Source organism: Pelodiscus sinensis, chromosome 1 (genome assembly GCF_049634645.1).
Source record: "Pelodiscus sinensis isolate JC-2024 chromosome 1, ASM4963464v1, whole genome shotgun sequence".
Classification (NCBI taxonomy): domain Eukaryota; kingdom Metazoa; phylum Chordata; order Testudines; family Trionychidae; genus Pelodiscus; species Pelodiscus sinensis.
In genome coordinates, this window is record NC_134711.1 from 9345477 (window position 1) to 9371495 (window position 26019).

At 44.7% G+C, this 26019-nt stretch overlaps 1 protein-coding gene across 8 annotated transcripts in view; it reads right to left on the minus strand.

Moving 5' to 3' along the window:
- The window catches only part of SFMBT2 (Scm like with four mbt domains 2), a 209178-nt gene that overhangs the window by 97569 nt on the left and 85590 nt on the right, over positions 1 to 26019 (minus strand). For 6 of the 8 annotated variants that reach the window (XR_012903105.1, XM_075925991.1, XM_075925987.1 and 3 more), the window contains 3 exons: positions 19853 to 19941; positions 15513 to 15759; positions 3058 to 3155 (listed from right to left, as the gene is read on the minus strand). Coding sequence is in view for 7 of the 8 variants with exons in the window: in XM_075925991.1 (XP_075782106.1) it covers positions 3058 to 3155; positions 15513 to 15759; positions 19853 to 19941 (434 nt within the window). In the remaining variant the exon portion in view is untranslated. Of the gene's footprint in view, positions 1 to 3057; positions 3156 to 15512; positions 16397 to 19852; positions 19942 to 26019 lie in introns of those variants that run through there. The other 2 variants (XM_075925993.1, XM_075925992.1) reach the window with 2 other exon arrangements.

A 26019-nucleotide genomic window follows, 5' to 3' on the forward strand; every position in this document is an offset into this window, starting at 1 on the left:
GCTCCATGAGGTTACCAGCTGAAGGAAGGCAAAACTGAGGAGAGAGGTGACTGGATATAGTGCAGCCATCAACAATCTGGATTCTAGCCTATATCTTTAAGGCCTTTCTATTACATCCATTGCTGGTATATCTCTTCCACAGACTTAGAACAGCATTTTCTCTCTATGTTCCAATTCTTCTAGCCACGCCATGGGAATAACAATGTTTCCCTACCTCACACAGGTGCAGTGAGGCTTAACTCCTCAGTGTTTGTGTGTTACCTCTTGATATTCAATTGGAGGATACTCTTGAAATCCAGAATTTTACAATAAAGGCACTAGTGGCACCATTGTAGATCACTAAAAAATAATGCTAACTCAAGAGAAGATGAGCATCAAATATTCTTTGCAGGACACATATGACCAGTTAGTATAATCTCCTCTCAGTGGTCTAGTGCAGCTTCTTAGGATAAACACAGTAAGGCTTATTGGCAGGGCTCGACAATTAACGTAATAGATTTTAGCCCAGCGCGGCTGTGCAGCGCGGTTTGTGCATGTGCAGCGTGCGGTAGTGTGCGGCTGGCGAGAAGGGCTCGCCGCTGCTTGGTGAGCCCTGCCTATTGGGATATGTAAAAATTAATAGGGGTCTGGGATGGCTATACATTAGTGGTTAAGGAGTCTAGCTGAAATTGTCATTGCCCTTTAAACACGGTTTTCCCCTTTGTTGTGGCAGCCTTGGAAGATGGTTGCACTGAAAAGTATCTCGTTTTGTCTTTACACTTGTTCCATAAAACATTTTCAGGGTCAACATGCTTTCCCTCTCCTTATAAGCTGCTGATTAAGACAGTAGGTAATGCTGATTCAACTAAAACCAGTAAACAACAAACAGGGGCAGGTATAATTGTATTCCTCACCTGCTTATTAACATTCATTGTGCAGAAGTTAACATTACTAAATAAGGTTTTAGGGAAAGTAGTAATAGACATGTGAATTAACATACTAAAATAGACAAAAGGATGTAATTGGTGCCAAATTGGTGCCACTCAGACGTTTGTTGAATGTCTGAGGTAAACATATGTGGGCAATAAAGCAGTTCAGTTTACCCCATCTGCTCCTGGGTCGCCTGTTTCTTCTCTACATAAGGCCATGTCTACACTATGCAGAAGACTGATGTTGCTGCAGTTGATTTTCTAGGGTTTGAATTAGCAGGTCTAGTACAGACCCTCTAATTCAGAGCACCCCTGTTGGCACTGGTACTCCTGCTCCTTATGAGGAGTAAGGGAAGCTGATGGAAGCATGTGCTTCCGTCAACCTCCCACTGTATGGATGGCGTAAAAATGCGATTAAAGATACTTTGACTCCAGCTACATAATTAACATAGTTGGAGTTGTGTATCTTAAGTCAACTTTCCCCTTAGTGAAGACCTGGTTTAAGAGAAGTAAGAGTTCCAAGAAAGGATTTTACCAACAATAAGCTGAAATCCATCCCAAAGACTATGACTCACTGGTCCTACTGTGTGCAGCACTGATCAACACAACTAACAAATAATATTGCAAAACAAGGGAGTTCAGAGACATGTGACAAGAATGATCCTCAGCTGCTATGAAGAGAAGCTGATAGACTGGGGACATTCTGCCTTAGAAAGATAATGGATACCTTTCTATGGGGGGACATGATAAAATATATATATAACTATGAATGATCTGCAGAAGGTAGATTCGGTGCTCTGTTTTCCTGTCTTGTTGCACAAGAAGAATGGGCTCTTCACTGAATGTAAAAAAAGGGAAATTCAGATCTGATAAAAGGTGGAACTCATTGCCACAGGAAGTAATTGAGGCCAAGAATGTAAGAGATTGGATATTTATATGGCAATCAAAACTATCCACTGACAACAAAATTTTTAGGAAGGATGTTAGATCTTGTGCTTTGGGATCTGAAGCCGATCTCTAAGTACTACAGACCAAGATGAAATCTACAAGGGGACAGATTACCCACATCTGCTTACTTCAGGGTTCTTTCAACTTCCTTTGAAGTATGTGGTGATAGAGATAGGAAACTGGATTAGATGGACATTGGGTCTGATCAAGTGTGAAAATTCCTATGTTCATAAGTCCCATTTAAACCCTATTCTGATGTCATAAGTGGTGTCTTTTGCACAGACTTTACATAGCAATGTGCTTTAAAAATGATGTGGGAGAAATCAATGTCATGCACCACATACCCCTATAGTCTCTGACTACAAGGAGTCAATTTTCTAAGCCCTGGTCTACACTAGGACTTTATTTCGAAATAACCTCCCCCGGGTCAAATTTATAAGTGAAAATTTCACACTATCAAGTTCGTTATTTCGAAATAAGAGGCTGAGGAATTCGAAATCTGTACTCCTGCTTTTCGTCAGGAGTAATGATAATTCCAAAATAGTTATTTTGAAATAATTGTAGTGTGCATGCTCCAGTGCTACTATTTCAAAATAACTACTCCCCAGAATAATTCGAAGTAACTACTCCCCAGTGCTTCCCGGAGCGCTAAGTCTAAGGTAATGCATCCACATTAACGGAGCCTGCCTTGGACTAATTTTGAGGTTTCCTCTAGTGGGGACATGCCAGTTTGAATTTGTTAAATCGGGAGTTATTAAATTGAATTTAGTAATTTCAAAATACTTTCGTAGTGCAGACATGGCCTAAATCAACAACAAAAATGGCCTTTCCTATTCCAGTATCAGATGGGTAGCTGTGTTAGTCTGAATCTGCAAAAGTGGAGAGGAGTCCTGTGGCACCTTATAGACTAACTGAAGTGTAGGAGCATAAGCTTTCATGGGCAAAGACCCACATGCATCTGACGAAGTGAGTCTTTGCCCACGAAAGCTTATGCTCCTACACTTCAGTTAGTCTATAAGGTGCCACAGGACTCCTCGCTGCTTTTCCTATTTCAGTTTCTGCAAAAATCTGACTTTTCATCACATGACATACTAGAATGGTGCCCCTCCTAAATTAGGTAAACATGAGAAGTTTGTTCACTCCCTGGTGTATTTATTCAATGGTAGCTCTGTAATTAAAGAAATAAATGCATCTCTTTTACCTTGAATACTTCCATTGGAAGAGGAAACTTTGCTGCATCATTAAGGGATTTTTCCAGAGCGCATTTCCACTCAGATATATTCTTCAGAGAATAGATTTCTAAAACAACAACAAAAAATCACATAATCGTTTAAAGATCAAACACTCTTGTAGTAGCATGTTAAACTGATACAGCATGTGACGATACAGTCCCAGTAAAACTAACAATGCATTCTATGCCTTATACTATTATTCTAAGCAGTTCTGGTCAAACCAACGAAGAAGAATGACTCTGCTAATGCACAGAGCCAGGGAGTGATATACTTTATTTCTGCAGAAAAACAAAATAAAACCAAACAAGAAATTTAATCTTTTTTTGTCCAAAAACTAAATCTCAAATTCTTTTTTCAAAAGCCTCAAACTGATGTGTGGCTGTCAAAAACTGGTATTTTTGCTACTTGAGGTTTTTCAATCAAAAGCCGAAACATTTTAACAAAGAAAAGGGGGAAATATTCTCAGAAACACTGTTTTCACAGTTAGTTGAAAAGGCAATTTTTGTATAAAAAAGCAATAAAAATTTGCAACCGGCTCCATATACAGACATACTTTGTCAATATAACAATCAGAGCATAATAGCAACCCAGCAAATAGTATTTAAAACTGAAATATTAACAGCAGCTTCTTTAAATGGGTTTAATATCATTAGTTATATTACCAAATCCTTTAGTGGTTCATTCCAGTAAGATGCCTATGAATCATCTACTGAAGGAACAATACACTGATGGAGAGTTTTATATTGGCTGTACTTCTGTTCTTGGAAACATATTGTTATCCAGCGCACAAGTTATTGCAGAACATTTATCTCAAGATCTTAAAGTTACATGATAGACAGACAGAGTGCAACAATTATTAAAATGGAAATGAACATAATAGGCCTGAATCCAGATAAGGAATAAATAGAGTGCAATGCCACTAGCACAGCTATTTACACCCATGCTACGGTTGGCTCCATTTTCATTTCAAATTCTATGCTTGTAACAGCCACAAGATTTACAGCTGCATCTTACAATTCTGAAGGAGAAAATAAAAAAAAAGAATGAATTGGCAAGCAGAGTTTTCACCTAGCACTGAAGCTACAAGGGAGTTTTATGTTCTGATCTCAGCAGATTTAAGACCTTATCAAAACAGGATTTGCAGAATCACTCACTGGATATTTATACATCCACTGCATCAAACTATCCAAGTTCAAACAGACATCAGGGTATGCATATGAATTTAAGTGTACTTAAAGGGACTTGTCAACCTTTTAGGGCTCTATTTTTAATTCCTTGCCTGTCTGGATTATAGCGTGAACACACATTTTGGTCTTCTGTTTAGAATACGGACTGCAGCCAGAGTACCAAGAGCACCTTTTTGTCACTCGGTGTCCTTTTCCTTTTGGCCTTTTGGTAGCACCGCTCACCCTTGGCTGTGTCAATAAAACAACCCAGTCCCGCCCCCCTTCCTAGCATGAACAGCTCTGTTGCCAAGGGGAATGCTCACACAGGTAAGATGTACTCACATGAGGTTCAGACAAGCAAAGGGCAGTTTGCTACTGCGCTGTCCCAGAAGAAGCCGACCAGAAAACAGACTGAGTTTCACAGTCACAATGAGCCTCCAGGTCTCATTCTGTGCCAAAGCTATACCTGGTGCCATGTACTTCCCTGGCATAGCTCTGCTAGTGGTGCACTGAGATGGGTGGAATCACGGTAAGGATATTAAATATCGGTTAATTGACTAGTCGAGTAGTCAATGGATGGGCTCTTGTACATTTCAAAGGAGAAATGCGGAACTCTGTGTGCAGCCTGGGGCCAGCAGGAAGTCCCGCTGACTCTGGGCTGAATGTGAGTGTGCCTGCTTTGAAATGTACAAGAGTCCTCAGCAGGGGCTCTTGTACATTTCAAAGCCATGGAGCCTGGGGGAGACTCTGAGTCCCCTGCTGACCCCGGACTCCATGCTACGCTGCATGCCATGCTGAGCCCAGGGTCAGCTGGAAACTCCCCAGCTGACCCCGGGTTCTGGGGAAATGCCACTCGGAACCCAGGGTTAGCTGCACGGCGCTTCAGCGTTTTAAAGGGGCAGTCACGCACAGCCAAGTTGCGGATCAGTTGTGCAGCAGCTGCCCCTTTGAAATGCCACCTTGGGGTTTCAAAGTGGCAGCTCCGCACAGCTGATCCCCAACTCAGCTGTGCAGCACTCCCACTTTGAAGTACCCCTTCTTCCCCACCCCTTTACTGCCTGGTCGACTAGTCAACTGACTATCTTATAAGCATCTGCTTATCGTTTAGTTGAGTAGGCCTTAATATTCTTAAATCATGGTTCTGCCCACCCAATCATAAGTGTGGCTGGCGAGAGGACACAGCAGCCCCACACAGGCTGCCTCCTGGTCTATGGGTAGCATCCTGCCTGGGCCATGAGGGAGCTCAGCTGATCAGCTGGGGAAGTAGGATGGGGCACTCACCCTCTAGGAAGAGCAGCAGCTGCTGCTGCCTGCTATAAATGAAGAAGCTGGCTCCAGCCTCTGCTCCAGGGCTGGGCAAAAGCTGATCATTGGCAGCAAGAGCCTCAGCCAGCTCGCACTCAGCACTCTGGGAAGCCAGGTGCAGGGCTATGTGTGTGTTTGTGAACCCTGGAGGGAGGGGAGCCAGGCTTCTCATGCTGCCCCCACCCCCAATTGCTCCCATTGGCCGGTTTCGGACAATAGCAGCTGCCTGTTTGCAGGACAGGCAGCATGTGACATTCCCCTCCTCCTTCATCCCCTGGGCTCACAGCATTCAGTTTAGAATAAACATGGCTCCTGCAATTCACCTATACACCTACAGGGGCTGGAAGGCAGGGACCCTAGCTAAGGAACCTGCTGGGCTGCTGGCTGGGAGCCAGGCAAGGTCTCCCAGCCAGAGCCTGTCTCTAGCACCCCATCTCCTACCACCCTCTCCCAGCCCTCTGCTCACTTCTGCCCTCCTACCCTATGTAACCCAAACCTTCTGCACCCCTGCTCCAGCCCCCAAACACCTTCCCCAAGATACATTCCCTCCTACACCCCTCCTCGGGTCACAACCCCCTCTCAGATCTAGCACCCAAATCCGCTATCCCTGGTCCCAGTCCAAATCTCTGCACCCCCTCCTGGACTCCTGCCCCAGGTCACAACCCCCTCCCAGGCCTTGCACCCCCTCCTCACCCCAGTCAGTCGCCCCAGGTCACGATCTCCTACTTCACCCAAACTTCCTCCCAGATTCCACACCCCAATCTCTTACCTCCAAGTTCCCTTCTAAACCCAACCTCCATCCCAGACCCCTGCATCTCCTCCATTTATATAATGGAAGAGTGTGGCCCTCGACCACTTACCAAATTCTTGGATTCCCCCCCCCCCCAAAAAAATGATCGCCTACCCCTGTGTTAATGGCTTGCGGTAAGAAAGAAAAAGATTCTTTTAACTGGATTTTTTTGAGTGTTGCAGATATCTAAAACACTACCTCAATATTGGTGTTGCACCTAAGAAATTTCAACCTGCCCAAAAGAAAAGTCAACCCTCCCAAGTGTAACAATATGGTTCTTCTGTAACCATGATGGAAGGCCTGAAGCCATATTGGCAGCCAAAGCCTTCTTCTGCAGCCAGACTGAAGAGCAGCAGCCATTAGCTGAAAGGTGTAGAGTCACATACTCACATTCCATCTAAATTGTATTAAAACAGTGTCACACCAAGCTGCGACAAGGGGATTTTGTCCTGATAGCTCCCCCACTGTCACCAGATAAAGAAACAGATCTCAAGGTGGGTAAAGAAAACTTAAGTAATGCCAATCTGTCTGGCAAGAAACTGCTTATCAATACTTGAGGTTGTGGAATCCTCATTCTATGACCATTGTCATTACACTTTCCTATTATTTGACTGTGTGATCTCTGTCTGGTTTGTAACTGTTTCTGTCTGCTGTATAATGAATTTTGCTAGGTGTCAATCAATTAAGGTGGTGGGATATGATTGGTAAAGTTATTTTGTCATGATTGGTTAGTAAAATTATACTAAAATAATTGGTTAAGGAATAGCTAAGCAGGACTCAGGTTTCATTATATAAACTGAGGTCCAAGAAGGAAACCAGGAAGAAGATCAGAAGTAACAGAAGCAGAAGGAAAGATGCAAAAGGCTGGAAGAAGACCAAAGGGAGACAAGAAACACCAAGAAGAAGGGGGAAGACCTGGAAGAAGAACTCACCTCGGAGACACAGCCTAAGACCAGAAGCTGCCAGGATTCTCCTGCACAACCGTGACGTGCAGCAGCTAAGATCCAGAGAGACTGATTTTGCTTGGCCAACAGGGGAAGTTTGCCTGCCTTTATCAGGATTGGTGAGCATGACACTGTGTGCTTAGCCTGTGTATTCTGCTTGTTTGGGAATTGTCAATAAAGAGAGGATAAGAATATTACTGTATGAGGCTCTTTCAGTGGCTAAAGATCCTGCAAAACCCACAGGAAGTTACACCCTGAGCCGTAGGAATTAGGTAACGGTGGGTGTGTAAATTAACAGGGTTGCACCTTGAGCCTTAGAACTGGGTAAAGGTGTGTGTCCCTAAAGTGTGGAAGGGATAGAGAAATTTGCACAGGTAACACAAGGATGGAAAACCTTAGATGGAACGCTGGCAGCGAGTCTCCTTTAGTTTCGCCCTGCACTTGGCTCCCAGTACGAGAGGCACTCAGCCTCTTGCAGGGGCAGTCCCATGAGGATTCGGGGCCCGGGTCGTGGTCTGCCCCATGCAAATGTGCCATGTGCAGGGGAGAGACATAGAAGCCTCTTGCCTCTAGATGTGCAGCATCTCAGCACCTTGAACCTTCTGCCCTTCCCTCCCCTCCCCACTGACGCAGAGCCAGTGGGAACGAATGCATCTCTGAGACTGAGTAACTGATGGTAGCAGGGAGAGGACAAGGGCCCTTCTGGGCCTGTACTCTGGCCTGGAATTTGTTTGTAAAAAGCAAGACTCTCAGGGCATCTCCACGGTTGGCGACTGTAGGGTCATCCCTCTCCATTATTCCTTCTCAGCCATCTGGTTTTATTTTCTTTGTGCTAAGCTGCAGCCTAAGATGATTCACCTGGTCTCTCCGCTGATGTGTCGGCAAGAGAGCTGTCAGCCCAGGGATTGCTCACTACCCAGTTCAGCTTCCTGGGGCCCAGGTGAATGGGAGATTGACACGGTGATCAGCCTTCTAAGGCCAGCAGGCACGGAGTGCTGAATTTTTGGACCCCTGCATTAGCGCTCTTCCTCTTGAGGGATACAGAGTACATCATTGAGGGGCAACCTAGGCGAGTGAGTGGGCCGCATGGGCAGCCTCCTTTATCTTTGTGGGCCACAAGATTGTCATAACCAAGACGGTCTCCTGGAATAGGGTAGTTCCACTAACTGCGCTTGCATACCTAGAATTTGCAATGTGCTGACTGAACCATAGAAGTGACTGGATGCCGAGGGTCATGGCTCTCACAGTCAGTGTGGTGTGCAATCAGTATGTACCTCACTTCACATGCCCTGGCTTTAGATGTGTATTACTTTAGTAATGCCGGTAGGAAAAAGACTATATGGACAGAAACCCCGCATGGGCAATGGTAAACAAAATGTCTTGAGGACTGCACATAGAACCCTGATGGGCCGCATGTGGCCTTTTGGCTGCACATGGCTGGCCACTGCAGGACAAAATAGGTGTTGCCATCTCACATTTGTCTTGAATCTTGCGACATTTCTTCCCTTCCTGGAGGCATTTGACTACATGTGAATTTCAGCTTTCATTACGCAAAAAAAAAATTAATTTACGGCTCCTGTAGCTGCTGGGAAAGACTGGAAAATGAGCCTTCTAAAGGACCCAAAAATCAAAAAAACAAATACAAAAAGCCAAAGAGTTATGGTTTAAATAACCGTTTTTAGGCCAGTATTTTGATTTTTGAGAGGCTCACTCTGATTTTTAAACACTTGGGGTAAGCAATACTGCTCCAAACTCCAGTCCACACATGGAGATACTGAGACAGAATCCCAGCTGGTGTAAGAGATTTCCACCAGCCTTTATACCAGCTAAGGATCTGACCCCTGCTGTTTCCTTAGCTTTTTATTGTGTTTTATATTTACTAGTGGCCTCTAATGTTTTATATCTCCTACAGTAACTGCAACAGAGCTAGAAGCGAAGTACGCAAGTGCATATATTAGCCTTGCACTTAAGCGGGTGGAAATCAGTTGCAATATTTTTGTGCATATTCAATGAGCCTGAAAAGATAAAGGCACCTCTACCAGTTGCAAACACTAGCGCGTGAGAATATGGACACATTTCATTAGACAGGGGCAGTTAAGTTGTGTTGACAAGTTTATGGACACTAAATTGCAGCATTAAAAGAGCATAAAGCATTTTCCTTAAGTGATAGTGTTGCAGACAATTGAACAAAGTGTGTTATGTCAATTTGTGTTTAAGGCAACAAGAAATAAGCAATTAAGATGTCTGCCGATTCATTTGTAACTAGAACTTTGCATAAAATGAGGGAGGCAATGCCACTTTGGATTAAAATTTGGGGCATTTGGTGTCTTTTCAATGGCACAGTGGCAATTTATCTCAGCTGAGCATCTGATCCCAGGAATCCAAACTCCTCTGGGGTCACAGCCTGACTCCCCCCTACAGCTCCTTTGTGGCTTAAGGAAGCCTTCAAACTCCTAATTCTGGCTGAGGAAGGGTACCATCCTAGTGCAGGCACTGTAGCAGATAGGGTTGCCAACCCTCCAGGGTTGTCCTGGAGTCTCCCGGAATTGGCATCAATTGCCCGGTGACTGTTGAAGGCAATCCTAGAGATTTGAATAGGCTATTTTAAGAAAATGACATCATCTCCCATCATTTTATGGGGAAAAAAGAATCTCCCAGAATAGCATCAGTCAGGGTTGACAACCCTAGTAGCAGACAGCCATAAGGGCTGCCTTCTGAGGACACCCTCACAAGCCCTGGCAGAGGGGTACACCAGGGAGGAAAGTTGGTAGGGTGTTGGAGGCAGGCCTCCCTGGATGATTCTGGGCAGTGCTGTTCTCCACAGAGTAGCCATCACTTAAACAGGTCTCCAGGACTATCCAAAGGTGCATGGAGCCGACTCCAGTCCCAGAGTGGCCCAGTCTTGGAAGGGCAGAAAGGGGGCAGAAAGCCCCCTTTGCCCACCTCCCCGTGGGACGCAAGTTGTGTGCTGCGCTCTCAGAGACAGACTCTCAGCCCTGGAACGCAATGTAATAAACAGCCGGGTGAAATCGGTGAAGCTCAAATCTGCAGTCTCCAGATTGATACTCCATTTACAAAAACAAGAAATGGAATTCATAGCCTGGAGGGACTGGCCTCAGTAGAGCACCCTTGATTGACACCAACTGAGGCCCTATACCTAAGGGCCTGACCCTGTGAGGTGACAGGCACCCTTCATTCACCATGGGAGATCAGGGTGGCTGGCAGCTCACAGACCAGGCCCAGAAAGGGATAAGTACACACAGGTTGGCTAAGGTAGTTGGGAGGACATCTGTCCAAAATGCCCAAAGGACAGATGGAATCCCACGTGAAGGGCCCAGGGAATAATAGAACGACAATAAAGCGTCCATTGGGATGTATGTGCCTGGCAGTGATCTGGCTGGGGCACCATCTCCCAACAAGATCCTCACCTCACTCCACCTACAACTTCACTACGTTCTTCAGATTAGTTAGCTGCCTTCCATGGCTTGACAAGGGCTTTACTGAAATGCCTAAAGCAGGGGTGAGGAACCTCAGGCCCGGGGGCCAGATGCGGCCCTGGCTTGCCTGGATCCAGCCCTCAAGGCTCAGCCCCTCTCCCCCCCACCCTACATTAGGGAACCCGCACTGGAGTTCCAGCCTCCCCACTGCCCTACCACAGGGCTGGATCACACAAAAATCTACTAGGCTGGGCCTCCCCACAAGCTCTGGTGTGGGAGGGGAATGTGGGGAGTGACCTTCTTCTTCTCAGTCAGGGGGCACATCAGTGGGGGGGGGGGTGTGTTTTTTCATTTTGTTTTATTTTGTTTTGGGTTTTTTTGCTTTTCACTTGTGTGTGGCCCCCGACTGATTTTTCTACGGGTGAGTGGGCTGTGACCCAAAAAAGGTTCCCTACCTCTAGCCGAAGGGGTGCCATAGGGGAGATGGTCTCTTGAAGACTGCAGGTTGACAAGGAGAGGAATCCCTTAGAACCATGGTGACCAACCAGTTCTGAAGCAGTAGGCCCTAGAGCGGCTACTGCTAGTGAACTAGCCACATTATTCTGAAAATGTAAATAATTTTGTGAGCCAACTAGCCACATTCACCTGGCCAAATAGCCACGTATGGCTAGTGGCTGGCATGTTGGACACTGTAGCCTTAGAAGATCCTAAGAAAAGACGCTCTGAAACCATACGCCGTAGGAGGTGTGCACGAGGAGAGCAATGGATGGATGACAAGGGAGGGATCACGTGAGGATTAACTGTTGTGTTCACTCCCTCTGGGGCATCTGGTATTGGCCACTGTCAGTAGACAAGACACTGGGCTAGATGGACACCTTTGGTCTGACCCAGGATGGCCCTTCTTATGCTAACTCCTAGGAACCTAGCACCCTGGAAAAATGCACATGTCCATCATGCAATGGGTGACATGTATCCCTGCATAGAGAGTGCTAATTGGGACTTCAGTAGCTTAAGTCGGACTGCCGCCATCTTGGCTAAAGGGAGCTAAACTGGGGACTGCCAAAGCTAAATGCACCAGTTACCATGCTTGAGCCAAAGCAGGAGCTGCAGAAGACTTCTATCTCTTGCGGACCAGCAGAGATGGGGTACCAGTAACGTACATTCCCTAAAGGGTGACATAGACTTTGTGCTGACCCTCTAGACTTGATGGAATTTCATTCTGAAGGCTTGAAGTTTCAGCTGAGGCCCAAAGTCTCCACTTGTTGAGTAGTGGGTCACTGCCCCCATTGCAGGGATCCACAGGAAATATGTGCCCACCTAGAACCGACTTTCTTCTCTGCTGAATGCCAATGCTGAGCAAGTACAAAATCAAATTGTGTGGGCACTATTTGCAAGGAATTTATTTCCAATCTAGGAAATAATTTAACATGTGGGATTTTGATTCTCCACTTCTATCACATGTTTGCCAAAAAGGAAATTATGCTGCCACTGGATGGATTAATAAGGAATTACTTACTGGAAATTAAACTCAATTTGTTTCAGCCTCCATTTTTCTCTCTCAGGTTAATGGATTCTAGTTATTAACCATACAATATCTCTAATGAGTCTTAATCCTTTGTTTCACCGCTGGACATTAAGGGTACGTCTAGACTACACCTCTCTGTCGACAGAGAGATGTAGATTAGGCATGTCAAAATTGCTAATGAAGCAGGGATTTAAATATCCCGCGCTTCATTAGCGTAAACGTGGCCGCTGCTTTTTTTCTAAATGGGAGCTTTTTCCAAAAAAAACCCTCAGCAGTCTAGATGTGGATCTGTCGAAAAATAAACCCTTTTTCAACAGCTCCTGTAAACCTCATTTTTTGAGGAATGCAGGATCTGTCAAAAAAGTGTTTATTTTTCGACAGATCCGCATCTAGACTGCTGTTGTTTTTTTTTTTTTTTTTTTTTCCTGAAAAAGCTCTGTTTAAAAAATAAGCAGCGGCCACGTTTACGCTAATGAAGCACGGGATATTTAAATCCCTGCTTCATTAGCAATTTTGATGTGCCTAATCTACATCTCTCTGTTGACAGAGAGGTGTAGTCTAGACACAGCTTGAGTGGCCAACAAACTGCCCTGAGTATGAAGAGGGACGAAAAGCACTTTTGTCTTTCCTCTGCTCCAGAAGCAGAGCAAACAGCATAAAATTTGGGACTATGAAAGGGCTGGTCCACAATTTTAAGACTAGAAACATAGTCAATTTCACATTGCCATTTGGCTTGTCCACAGAGTGGAGAGCAAGACAGCTAGCAAAATGCCTGGAGAAGAGTGAAGGTTAGGAGGGAACTAATCAAGAAAGAGATGGATGGAGTGACTGGGGCAGAAGCAAGGGCAACTTTCCTCTCATACTTCTGGTAGTCTGATGTAACCCCACTGGAACAGATCCTTAGCTTAACAGAGTGAAGCAACGTACCTCCATTGAAGCTATTGGAAACTATCCTGAAGAACTAGCGTGCTGACTTTAATAGTTACTTCAGATTTGCATTAGTGTGTAAATGGCCCAAATAATGGGGAGAAAAGAAAGAAAGAAAGAAAGAAAGAAAGAAAGAAAGAAAGAAAGAAAGAAAGAAAGAAAGAAAGAAAGAAAGAAAGAAAGAAAGAAAGAAAGAACCACAGATGTTTCTGCATTGCATTTATTGATAATTATGTTGGTCAGCAAGGTCATCAGGGATGAGAAACAAAAAGGTGGGGGGCTTGTAACTCACAGACTCCTATATAAAACAGGGCTAATCTACACTATACCAGCTCTGCTGATATAGTCACTCCATCAGCATTACACCGGCACTGTCCTCTACTACAGGTGTAGCATATGCTGACAGGAGTTTTTCTGTTGGCATAGCAATACTCCCTCCATAGCCCTGAAAGTAGCACTCATCTGTCAGCATGGCTACATCTACATGGAAGAGATGGAGGTGGTTTCTGGTATAGCTATGTCGACTGTGAGTATGGGTGTTTTCATACCTCTGACCAACAAAGCTACACTGATCTCCCTAAGGCTATGTCTAAGCTACAAGATTTTGCCAGAAGAGGCAATGCAAATGAAGTGCTGATTAGCATTTTGTCACGCTTCATTTGAATAATCTATTCTGAGCCATTTTTGCGCAAAACATGTCCGTTTTTCACAAAAAGGGGTTTTGCGCAAAAACCCCTTGTCCAAAACCGGCTTGGACTAGATTATGCAAATGAAGTGTGACAAAATGCTAATCAGCACTTCATTTGCATTGCCTCTTCTGGCAAAAGCCATAGTGTAGACAAAGCTTTAATGTGTTTGCGCTAGTAATTGCTCTCAAGATTCACAATATACAAGGGAAGCAGCATTAAAAGTACATTCCCATGGATATTTCCCACTCTCCCACACACAACATCTGTTGAAATCAACAGAAACACTCCTTTGGTTACAGGAGACAACAGAAGCCCGGAGAGGTTAAGTGACCTGTCCCTCGGGACAGAGGAAGTGCTAAGAATAAAAGCCAGATCCCCTGTCCCTTAGCCAAGAAATCATCCTTACTCCTCAAGGGGAAATTTGCTTGACCTGAGGGTTCACAATAAGCTATAACTTGAGGTAAATGTTTTGATGCAGCTGAGTCAAGCTGGAACTAAACCTTCAGGCTGCTTCATGACTTGTGGTAGAAACTGTAATGCTGCAAAATGGGCTGGCTTTGCAATGCCAGGCAAAATGTGCCACTGCCCGAGTTTCGTTTTGAGTTGTTGGGTTCAACTGAATTCGTAACTTGGGGCGGCTCTCGGAGTGCACATAAAATTAGCTCTAAATCAAGACGAAATGCATCAAACAAAAAGTCCTTCAAAAGTGAAACGGACAAGATTTGTCCACTCCCGTCCAACCTGATGGGGAAAATTCATCCTTCAGGCACATCCCCTGAAGTTAAATTTGGTCCCACCCTAATATAGCAACAGCAGACACAATTAATAAAAAACAAACATGCTTTAGAAGAACTGGAGAGAATAATCGTGGTCTTTCAACTCTAAAAAGTCAGGCTTCTACCATCGGCATTAAAAGAGAGCTCCCCATGCCAGCAGCAGTAGTAGGTCCCTTCACCTCTTTGTGACTCCAGCCATTAGAGGGCACCACTCAATTACTTACCTATATAAAGTTACTACATTGTGGGTCTAGTTTTCTGTCTTTTCACTCCAGTTTTACATTGCCGTAGTGCCATTAACTTCACTAGAGTTATTTCTGGTTGACCCCAGCATGAGACATTACGCTCCAAAACACAATTCTCGGGAAACTTTCATTATTATTGTGATTATTACAATACCACCTAGAAGCCCCCTGTTTTAGTAGGCGCTGTGCATAGTAAGAAATAGTCACTGCTCTGAAGAACTTACAACTTGTAGCCAATTCAGACGGAGGGTAGGTCTCTAAAACATGTTAGTGCATTGCAAACAAGTGCTCAATCTACAGTGCACCTGCTTACCATAAAGCCCAAAAGGAGCCACTTTATCCCCGTATCACAGACGAGGGGCACAGCAGCTAAATGTTTTGCCCTAAGGCTATATAGAAAAATTTGTGGTAGAGCCATGAATTGAGTCTGAGCCACAGGGCCATGCTCAGGGCCCTCACCAATTGCACCAGCCTGTTGGGTTTGAAGTGAGACACCAATGTTCAAAAACATGACTGATAAACTAGAAGAAACAAACAGCAGATCCCCCGGCATGCTCAGTAAATAAACAAACAGATTTCAAATGCAAGTGGGAGAGCATATTTTTAGCCAGCCTTTTTACCTGCAGGTGGGTCCATTCTGTATTTATTCTCTTGACACCAACCGACTGGTCGAAGTCTGCAATCCAAGTAAAACAACCACTGGTCATAGGATTCAGTCTCCTCCAATCCCACATAGCGAAGGCGTAATCTTCCTCCAACATTTTCAACCACACTAACTATCCAGTACTGAAAAGGGTTCTGAGAATCCTGCAGCTCTATTAAGGAATCAACTGTAATGAGGTCTACAGGGTTTTTTCCTCGCAGAGGCTGTTTGAATAGAAGCAAAACTCCTTATTTTAAATTTTATGTGAAGACTTCTCAAGGAAACAGACGACAGCAGAAGATTATTTTTTGTTTTTCACACCATCATCCACGCTATCAGCAAACAGTCTGTTCTCCTTCTCTTTTACCCAACGGCTTCCAAGCGCAAATTCAGAAGCAAACAGAAAAACAACAGTTGTGCTAATTTCTCGACCAGCAGAAAAATAAAATAATATTCCTGTTGGGCCTTTTAGGATTCTTAGCAATCCAGCTAGTAGCATTCTTCTTACAGACTCAGGGTCCAGTCCTACAAAGGGATTTCACCCCCACTAGCTCTAACTGGAGTTTGGAGTATATATCCCATCATAGGACTGAGCCTGGAAATTAATGGAGATTAATGCTACTCAGGGCATGGGCCTGAAAGCCCCCTGTGCACAGGGCTCTCATGCACCATGGCCTTGATCCTGCTCCCACTGTCATCAATGTCAAACCTCCCACCGACTTCAGTGGGCGGAAGATTGGGCCATCCAGTGGGAATTTGAAGGCCTGATCCCAAGGCCACGGAATATGCATGAGCTTCAAAGTGCATGAGATCAGGCACTAAAAGACAGAAGTTTTCTGGATCAGGCCCTCTTAGCTGATTCTGCAAAATAAACCAAGAAGTCCCAATGACCATGCATGTTTCCTTATACACAGAGGACTTTCTAAGGCCCTGATTCTGCAAACACTTATGCACATGCTCAGCTTTAACACTGCAGTATCACCAGCCTCAAGCATTCAAAACCATGAGTCAGGCTCCAAAAATCATGTGATTAGAATAAAAATCATGAGGTTGGGGGAGGTTGCACAAAATAATACATTTTGGATTCTTTTTATTTCTCTTTTGGTTAGAGGGCACTTGCTTCTCATTTTCAAGCTTTTCTCTGAAATTCATGAGGGATAGAAACATACTTTTTTTAAAATGAAAGCTGAGAGTCTCACACACAAATCTTTGGATTCCAGGAGTTGGGGAATTAAGAAACATATTAAAACAATCATGAGATTCATGCTAAAATCAGGAGAATTGGTAATCTGCTTTTCCAAGCAGTCTCAAATGTCCACAGCAATGAAATTAAGCACATGCATAACTGTTTGAAGCATTGTGGCCTAAATTGTTAGTTGTTCGTGTACCAAGCTTGCTGAAGGAAAAAGACAGTAAAAACCAATAGCCTTTATAGGGATTGCAAATAAGAGATAGTTTGAAAATGGTTCATTCTAGGGCTGGTTGGCAGCGGGGGGACGTCCCTTTTTTCTCCATTCCAAAAATTTGCAAAAGTTTGAAATTCAAACTTCTGCCAGCATTAGAGTTTATCAATAAAATGGAAATGGTCAGGGTTCAAATTGAAAGATTTCTTTTGGAATTTGTTCCCTTTTATTTTTAAAATAAAAAAAATAAATTTGAAATGTTGTATTATGAAAAATTTCAACCAGCTCTGTGAACAGTTGATACATCTCAGTGCAATACATTTGCTTTCAGTGTTAGCCACTTTCTTTCTGTACTTATTTAAATGCATCCATACAATCTCATAAAGCATCATGTCATGGCAAAATACTGTTTCTAAATATAATAACATCATGGAAGGCTGATGTAATGTGATTTTTCTTCCATACAACAATTGCTTCTGTGCAATAAAGCATTCTTTAACATCAAAGGATATAGTAACCCTGTAATGACTTAATTTATTATAATAGATCCCTGGCCATTAGAAAGCTAATATTGCTTCTCTGATCTACGCACTCGAATCTAAGCCAAACAATCAGTTGTCACTTATCCATGAGAGCAAAATGCTAAAATTAATATTTGAATTGTGTTGAGTATTAATTTTGAAAGTACAGCAAAAGCCCTTTTATGAACAGCTCCAGTACAGAAAATTACCTTGTTAAATCAATATGCAATGTTAACAATGAGCTTACGTGCTGATTAACAGTAATTCCATTTTCTAGTGGGTTACACACACAGCATGACGTACTGTATTACCCACATACCTCGCACATAACAGAGCATAACAACATTAAAAACAAGACTGCACACTGTTTCCATCCAAGCTACTGTTTCTATCCAAGCTACTTCTGCACTTGCTAACTGCCTGTTTCTTCTACCAATCTAAGCAGAGGGAAGGTTATAGCCTACAAGTGACATAGGGGCTTATTCTGATCTCATTCACATTAACCTAGAATTGAGCCAGTGTGAAATAAGACTCCAGCCCTAAGACTCCACATATTCTAGCAGAGAGCATGACCATAGACCCATCTGCCACAAGCATCTAAGGCTGTGTCTACATTACACCTTATGCCGACATAACTTATGTCACTTTAGGGGTGTAAATAAATTATCCTCTTGAGTGACACAAGTTACCCTGACATAAGCACCAGTGTGGACAGCACTCACATAGCTTCTGCCACTCACGGGGACTGGACTAGTTAAGCCGACAGGAGAATTCCTTCCCACTGGCTTCGAGCGGGTCCCTGAGAAATTTTAGAGCAGTGCAGTTGTATTGGTGCAGCGGTCCCACTGTAAACTCTCCAGTGGAGTCATGTCCTATGTTTCTTTTGAACATATAGGATGTTCGGCCTTGTGGACTTAAAAACCCTGGTGGCTAACTAGTCAAGTACACACACTTGTTAAAAAATGAGTGTGCATATTTGTAACTTGCAGGAGTGGGCAGGACTAAAGCTATCAAAGACAGGAGTACCTTGAAATGCATGTCTTTGAAAGGTAAACAAGAGTTTACACAGACGTAAAACCCATGTTTGCTTTAACTCATAATTTAACCAGGTAGGGCAGAGGACCAGTCTCATCCAGGGAATATCCCAGCACTACAGATCCGGCTAGCCTGTGCTCTACATTCCTGAGCCACCAGGTGATGCTATAGCGCACATTGCAAGTATCTCTATCACCCCAGTTGCTGTACGGGATGGCTCCTGCAGGAAAATGCTTTCTCCAAAGCCCCAGTGCAGCACTGAGCCAAGAGCACGGAGAGTCCCTGCAAAGAAGCTGCCAATTTCACACAACTTCAGATGACATCATCAATGGGCCCAATATTTACTCAAAGGGGACCATGCACGTCAGTGCATCTTCCCACGAACCTAATCTGGAATTGGCGCTTTTAAGCGAGCACGATGCCAGGGGAGTTTGGCATGGATGTCTTTCGCCCTGCACCCATGCTCAGTGCTTAGAGCACCAAGGCATCTGGCAGTGTGTTTAACATGTCCCCATCACCTCACCTGAGCAGAACAGAGAGAGATTCCTTATAGCCTAGTGAGCTTTTGTGCACTAATCGCCTAATCTTGCCCCCAGTGGGTAACTGGACTTTACAGGAGGGAGATCCAGTAGGAAAATGAATTCTCTCTGTATGCCCCCCCCCCCCCAGGCTTTGTCTAGCATCGACCTTTGGGTTGACTAGCGGATTCACTGAATCTCCCCCTCCCCACCCCACGTGTCTGTTGGTCTAACCCCCGGCCGGCCAGAGAGACCTAATGCTCCCCGGGGCAGACCACTCCAGAGTCCTCCCTCAAACTCCACAATGGAGAGACCTAGATTCTTCTAATTTTGAGGCTTCCTGTCCCTTACTTGGGCCTACCTGTGATATGAACTCCCTCCGACAGGATTCCAATAGGAAAACTTCTTTGACCTGAATCAGGCCCACAGGGTTATGTCTACACTGCAGCTGGGAGGTGCCACTCCCAGCAATCGTAGACAAACTGGTGCTAGCTCCATTCAAACTGGCACACACAAAATAGCAATGTGGATATTGTGGCAGGAACGGAAGCTCAAGCTAGCAGCACAAGTCCATGCCCGCCTGACCCCCTAGGTCCAAGCTGTAATGGTCAGCCCAAGTCACTGCCTTCACCGCAACATCCACATTGCTATTTTTAGCATGCTAATGTAAGTGGAACTGGCACCCGTCTGCCTACCCACACTAAGATCATACCTCCTAGAGGCAGTATAAACGCCCCTTATAGGGAAAACAGACATTGCAAGCACATGGCCCCATATTTTAATGGTTGAACATTGCTATAATACAATACTATTAAATATAAACTGCAATCTAATACATACGCCTTCCAGTAAATTTGCAGGTGCCGTCCGGGAGCCTGTCAAATCGTGTATAAGAAATGCCGTCCAGTCAGCGTATTTCTCTTTGATAGCTGAGGAAGGAAAATAAAAGAAATATTTAGCACTGCAGATGACTCTACATACATTACAGAGCCACTTTCCATGGGCAGGACCCGCATGGGCTTATCAGCTCTGCACTTTGCTGTATCAACAGAGAACAGAGCCAGGAGTTAATAGTTTTAGAAGCAAATGCAGACAGCTCCATGCACACACATACCCGCCCCCCATGCATATACATACTTCCCCCTCCCAACACACACATGGTCAGATCCTCGGCTGGGGGAAGTAGGTGTACCTCCACTGAAGTCAAGGACAATGATTTACACCAGATGAGGTGGCAAGGGATGATCTGCATCTTCCCAACCACATGCTTTGGGCTCACCCCATCCCCCTTGTCATAAAAGGTATTTGTGAATGTTTTACAATCACCCCAGAAAGACAAAAGCCACGATCACATTGGACCCACTGACAGGGCAGTAACGTGGAGACTCCACAACATTCTTGCCAGGTGACCGACAAGGCAGCCCTTACGGCATCACTAACTAGCCAGTGAATTATTGTTTGTGAAGAGCTAAGGAAGGATTGAACCAAATTCCTAGGTACTTCTACTCAGTTTCACAATATCTGATCCACTCTCTTCCAGCCAAACAACACAAATCTTTTGTAGCATTCAGCATTCACTAATTTTTGTAAGGCTGGAATTTACAAAGCACAATAGGATTTAGATGCCCAATTCCTTTTAACAGGAGTGACAACTGGCACTCAACTCAATCAGTGAAGCTATGCCAGACGTCACCAGTGGAAAATCAGGCCCAGCAGGTGTGAAATTGCTCTGTTTTGAGAAACTTTCAGGTTAGTTAAGAAAGAGCTTAAAATCCTGATTGTAGGTCTTGGAAATCATATATTCCTTTGCATTTCTGTACAGCACCTTCCACATTGGATTTTCTAAGCACTTTGTAAATATTTATTAGACAGCATACTTGCGAGGTGGGTCTAGTCCTGAAAAACTGAGGCACATAGTGGTTGTATGCCAAGTTTCCTGACAAGATGTCTGCTCTTTTGCAGGTAAAATAGACACCTGCAAAACTTTTTTGTACAAGCAAAACATACTGTGGGTGCATTTGCACCTGTGGTCAGCTAGCTAGGGACAAGAATTCAGATTTGCACAGCAGGTCCAGTGCTAACACAACAGCACAAGCACAAGTGCTACAGCCTCAATTTTCACTCTGAGATGAGGAGACCAAGCCTCAGCCCTTTTCAACATGCATCCTTTCGCAACTTGCCCAGGGGTGCCCAGTAAATCCACTCCATATCCAGTAGGAGAAATAACTGGGAACTTTAAAGCATCCTCTTGGGAACTGATTTTCTCTTACATTCTGGCCAGTTTACACTGCTCTGATAGCAGAGAAGGCTTTTAAGGCGTGTGTCTATGCTGCAGTTGGGAGGTACAAGCGCACCTTGCAGAGACATACCCACACCAGCTTTCGTCTAGCCAGCTCAGATACCCGAACAGCAAAACTGCAGCAACCCGGCCTTCTGTGGCAGCTCTATAGCCCCACCTGGAACCCTGGGTAACCACTTGTGGGCTAGTCTGTGCTGAAGCCCATGCTGCTGCAGCTTCATTGCTCTAATACCTGCGCTGGCTAGGTTAAAAATAGCTTGGGTTCATCTGCACAAGCTGCAATTACACCCTATGACTGCAGGGTAGACATACCCTGAGGCTGTGTCCAGACTCAGGGTTTTTTTCGAAAAAAGTAGCCTTTTTTCGAAAAAACTTCCCCTGCGTCCAGACTCAAGCCGCGTTCTTTCGAAATTAATTCGAAAGAACGCGGCTTTTCTTTCGATGGCGGTAAACCTCATTTCACGAGGAAGAACGCCTTCTTTCGAAAGTTCCTCTTTCGAAAGAAGGCGTTCTTCAATGTAAATAGGGCTTCTTCGAAAGAGAGCATCCAGACTCACTGGATGCTTTCTTTCGAAAAAGCAAGCCGCTTTTTCGAAATTTCTCCGTGCAGTCTAGACGCTCTCTTTCGAAAGAGGCTCTTTCGGAAGATGCTTTCGAAAGAGCCTCTTTCGAAAGAAGCCTGCAGTCTAGACACACCCTGAGAGGGCAGCAGTGCCCTGCTGGGACGCGCCCCCAGTCTCGAAGGCTCCACACTGCAGAACTGCTAGTGCAGCCCCACACCCAGTCCCAGCACAGTGTGCATGTTAGGAGCAGGGTGTGTCTAGAGTTCATTGCAGTCCGGCTCTTCTTTCCCTCTCACAGCCCCCAAGGCTGAATGGAAGTCGCTCAGAATCCTCTCACGAGTGGCGGTGCCTGAGGAGGCCTCAGGCTTGTCTACACATCGAGATATTCCAGAATTGATGCATGGGGGGCAGGGCGAGGACACATGCACAGAGCCCTGCGCAGACACAACACTTGTATCCGCAGCCACATCTGTATTCATAAAAATGAGCTGCGGAGATAAAGCAGATCTGCATGGATTAGCAGGACTCTCCGCATTCATTCCAGAAAGAAGTGACTGCACCTGAAGTTACTTAGGGATAGCCGTTGTGCTTTAAATCCATGCTCACTGTTACTCCAAATTAACTTGCAAGTGAGGACCAGTCTTTCCATCCCCCCCGCCCCAAGTCTCCTGAAAACAATTTGATGCCAGGTTCCACAGGAAAGTCAACAGCAAGGCATAATGCAGGGTATTGAAGGTGCGGATCGATTTAATCTTATTTGTCTGGATGTACAAATTCCTTCCACTGCCTGAAGGCAATTACCAACTATCAAGGCAGTTTCCATATCATATCCAGCTCAGAAGCCCGACTGACTGGGCTCAAAAAAATGGGCAGACTACAGATGCGGCAGGAGTTGGCCTGACCCTGCCTTCGTCTTGACTTGCCCCCCAAAGTGAAGGCTGTAACTTATGAGATACGTTATGCCATTTGTTTTGAACAAGAACAAGAATTTGAGGGTTACTAGGCCTAAACTTTACTCACGGGCTTTCACCCACAAAGGCAGCACAATCCCCAATGGACGTCATGAAAAAAAAATGTTTATGCAGATTTGCCATGTCCTGCTCCCTCCCAGGGGAAACCACTTTGGGCCAGCTGCATTCTGGGCCTTTCTCAACTACAAGGATTTGTGTCTTTGTTATTAGGCTGCTGGGTTCCTGACCCACAAGCTTCAAACAGCCCCATAAGATCCCAGCTCATCATCTCACCCTGCTCAGCACACAAGGGAACGTCAGCACTTGTAGATCAGAGCCATTAATTTGTCATCTTACTCATTTCTCCAGAAGTTACGAGGCTTGAGAAAGCAGTGAAATGGCCCCATCATCTAAAATTGTAGGGCTACCACCAGACTTAAATATAGGAATAAATTCTAATGTTTGGTAGGAACTGAAACAATCTGCTTATCTTGAAGCTTCAGGGGGTAGCCGAGTTAGTCTTGAGTATTTCTGAGACCCCACACAACAATGCTGCACTCGGTAAGGACCTGAGCTAGCCCCCATTGGAGTTGAATGCTGCTGACTGGACCTAAAAGGTGTAAAGTGATGAAATAATTCCACCAGAGATCCAAAGATTGTGGGCTAAATTGTGCCCTTTTGTACAACTCTCTATAGGCTGCAGCACCCTCAAACTAGCCTCTTCTTGAGGTGGAAGTGATTTAATGCAGCCCTTCAAAAATGCAAACTACTCCCCGTCCCCACATGCCCTGCCAACTCTTAGCCAAAGCACTGGGGAAGAAGAGGCAAGGACCAATGGCTCCACCAAGTCTCTATCCCCTTGCTGACTAAAGGGAGCAGGTAGAATTCAGCCTTTGCACTCCTTGAAGGACATGAGCCCAAGATCTGGCTAAGTCTAGCACAGGGGTGGGCAAATACTGGCCCATGGACCGGATCTGGTCTGCCAGGGTTTAGCCTCTGTTATATTTACCTGCGCCTCTGCAGATGTAATCACCACCAGGCGCATTTGAACCTGGGACCTCTGGAGCTTAGTATAGAAGACTCTACCCTCTGAGCTAAAAGCCAGCTGGCTCCCAGCCCATCCTGTAGTCTCTTGGTTTTATCTGTTGCTGTGGTCTACATGCCACTGCATGGGACAGTAAACTACACTAGATGTGTGGGTTACACAGATACAGGGGATCACAGCTCCCATTGGCTCCGGATCACTGTTCCCGGCCAATGGGAGCTGCATTTACCCAGAGCTGTAGATGTGCAGGTAAATATAGCAGCAGCAACCCACCAGGGGCTAACCCTGTTTTATTGCTCACCCCTGCTCTAGAATGATGGGTTAGGAAAGGGGCTTATTGTTCAGTTGTGTTATGGCTACTCACAAGCTGGCCCTATATCAGTACCTGTTTTCAAGGACTTGAGGGTCAGTGGCATCTCTACCCTCAGCGATACACCTAGCAGTATTTCATAGCCACGGTAATACCCCCAGGTGCTGTATTGTTTTTAACAAAGGTGGCTAAACTTTTACCTAACTACTCCTCTCCCCATGCTTGTGAGGTAGAAAACATTTATTCTCAATGTCTTACACATCAGGAAACAGGAGGGCAGCGAGGCTCCAAGTGACCCACTTGAGCCCAATATCCAGCGGTGCTCAGGACCCATAACGCCAAGGGAGGTCAATGACAGCCAGGGGTGCTCAGTACCACTGGAAAAAAAAAATCAAGCCTAGGGCATCTCTTGGAGGAGAGCCAAAGCCAGAGGGTGCATTTATCCAAGGAGCCTCATTCAAAGCCCTTTGACACCCACAGGAGTCGATTAACTAATGAGTTTGGGTGAGCTGGGCAGAAGTACTGCTCGGGAAGTCAGGACTGTGGCCAGGGCTGAGCCCCGTTTCTCAAGGCTTTGGGCATTTATCATCGGGTGGCACTGCGGCTACAGACTTTTAAGTCTGTGGGCACTGAAAAACACCAGTGAAGTCTCTGTGGCAGACTTAGGCACCTTTAGGCTCCTACGGACCTTTAGAAATCAGAGCCAGTGACAAAGACAGGATCAGAACTCAGGACTGCCAACATGGGGCTCTGTGCTCTCCTATGCTCCTTTAAAAGCCCCTTCTCTAATGGCATTTGAACGATGGAGTCCGTTTTATGGAGCCAAAGAGCCTCCAAATGGATTTAAATTCGTGCAATTAAAAGCCCTATATTTTAGCTTGTATAAAATAATGATTAAACTAGTCTCTAACTTCCCCACACCTTATATAGCACCATTTTTACATAAATTTCTCTGATGGAACCAGATTTATGGCCTTTCAAAAGAAGTGCAGCAATAGCCGGAAAAGAAACTGTGCCTTCATTTTCATCATTCCTGGTCTCCGTGTCTGTTCTATGCCTCTTTGTATGCATTAGGGTCAGAAAAGCTCCAGTCTAATCCGCAACATCAGTGGGAACACAGGAATTGTCATTCAGAATCAAATTAGAACAATAGTCCCGGTACTCTAGTATCTAGTAGCACACTCATCAGAGAAAACTAGCAGAGCTATGGACAAGCACGCCGGATTGTATTCTGGCTCACATGTTAATCAAGTTGTCCACACTGCCTGAGTTACCACAAGGCCCAAAGTCTCCTTGTATCTCAATCTTCCACTGATCACAATATTAAAACACCTTTATAAAGTGCTTTGAAACCTGTGGAAGAACTGTTTTGAGCGACAATGTATTCGGTTCTCCAGTTAACTGCTGGTATTAAAAACTGTCAACTGGGAACCAAAGGAGACAACAAAATCATTCAAACTGTTGAAAACTGGATAATTCTGTTCTGCAGGAAAATGGTGACATTTGTGGGGGGGGGGGGGGGGGTGGTATGCTCAATCAAGATGAAAAAAATGATATTTTGAAGTTTCCTACAAAAAAAGTATTTCAAATAGATTTTATTCCAGATTACTGAGATATTTTATTTTGATGGGGAAACATGTTCAAAATCTTTTTATTTCATCCTTGGCATTTGGATGCATCTTGTGTCCACTTTTAAATTATATTTATTTCTATGTAAATTACTACAATAAAGTTAATATTTTAACATAAATTCTAAAAGATAAAGTCATAATGAAATGTTTGAAAGTTATCCAAACAAATGTACACTTTTCCCTCATCAAAATGGTTCATTTCCATTTTT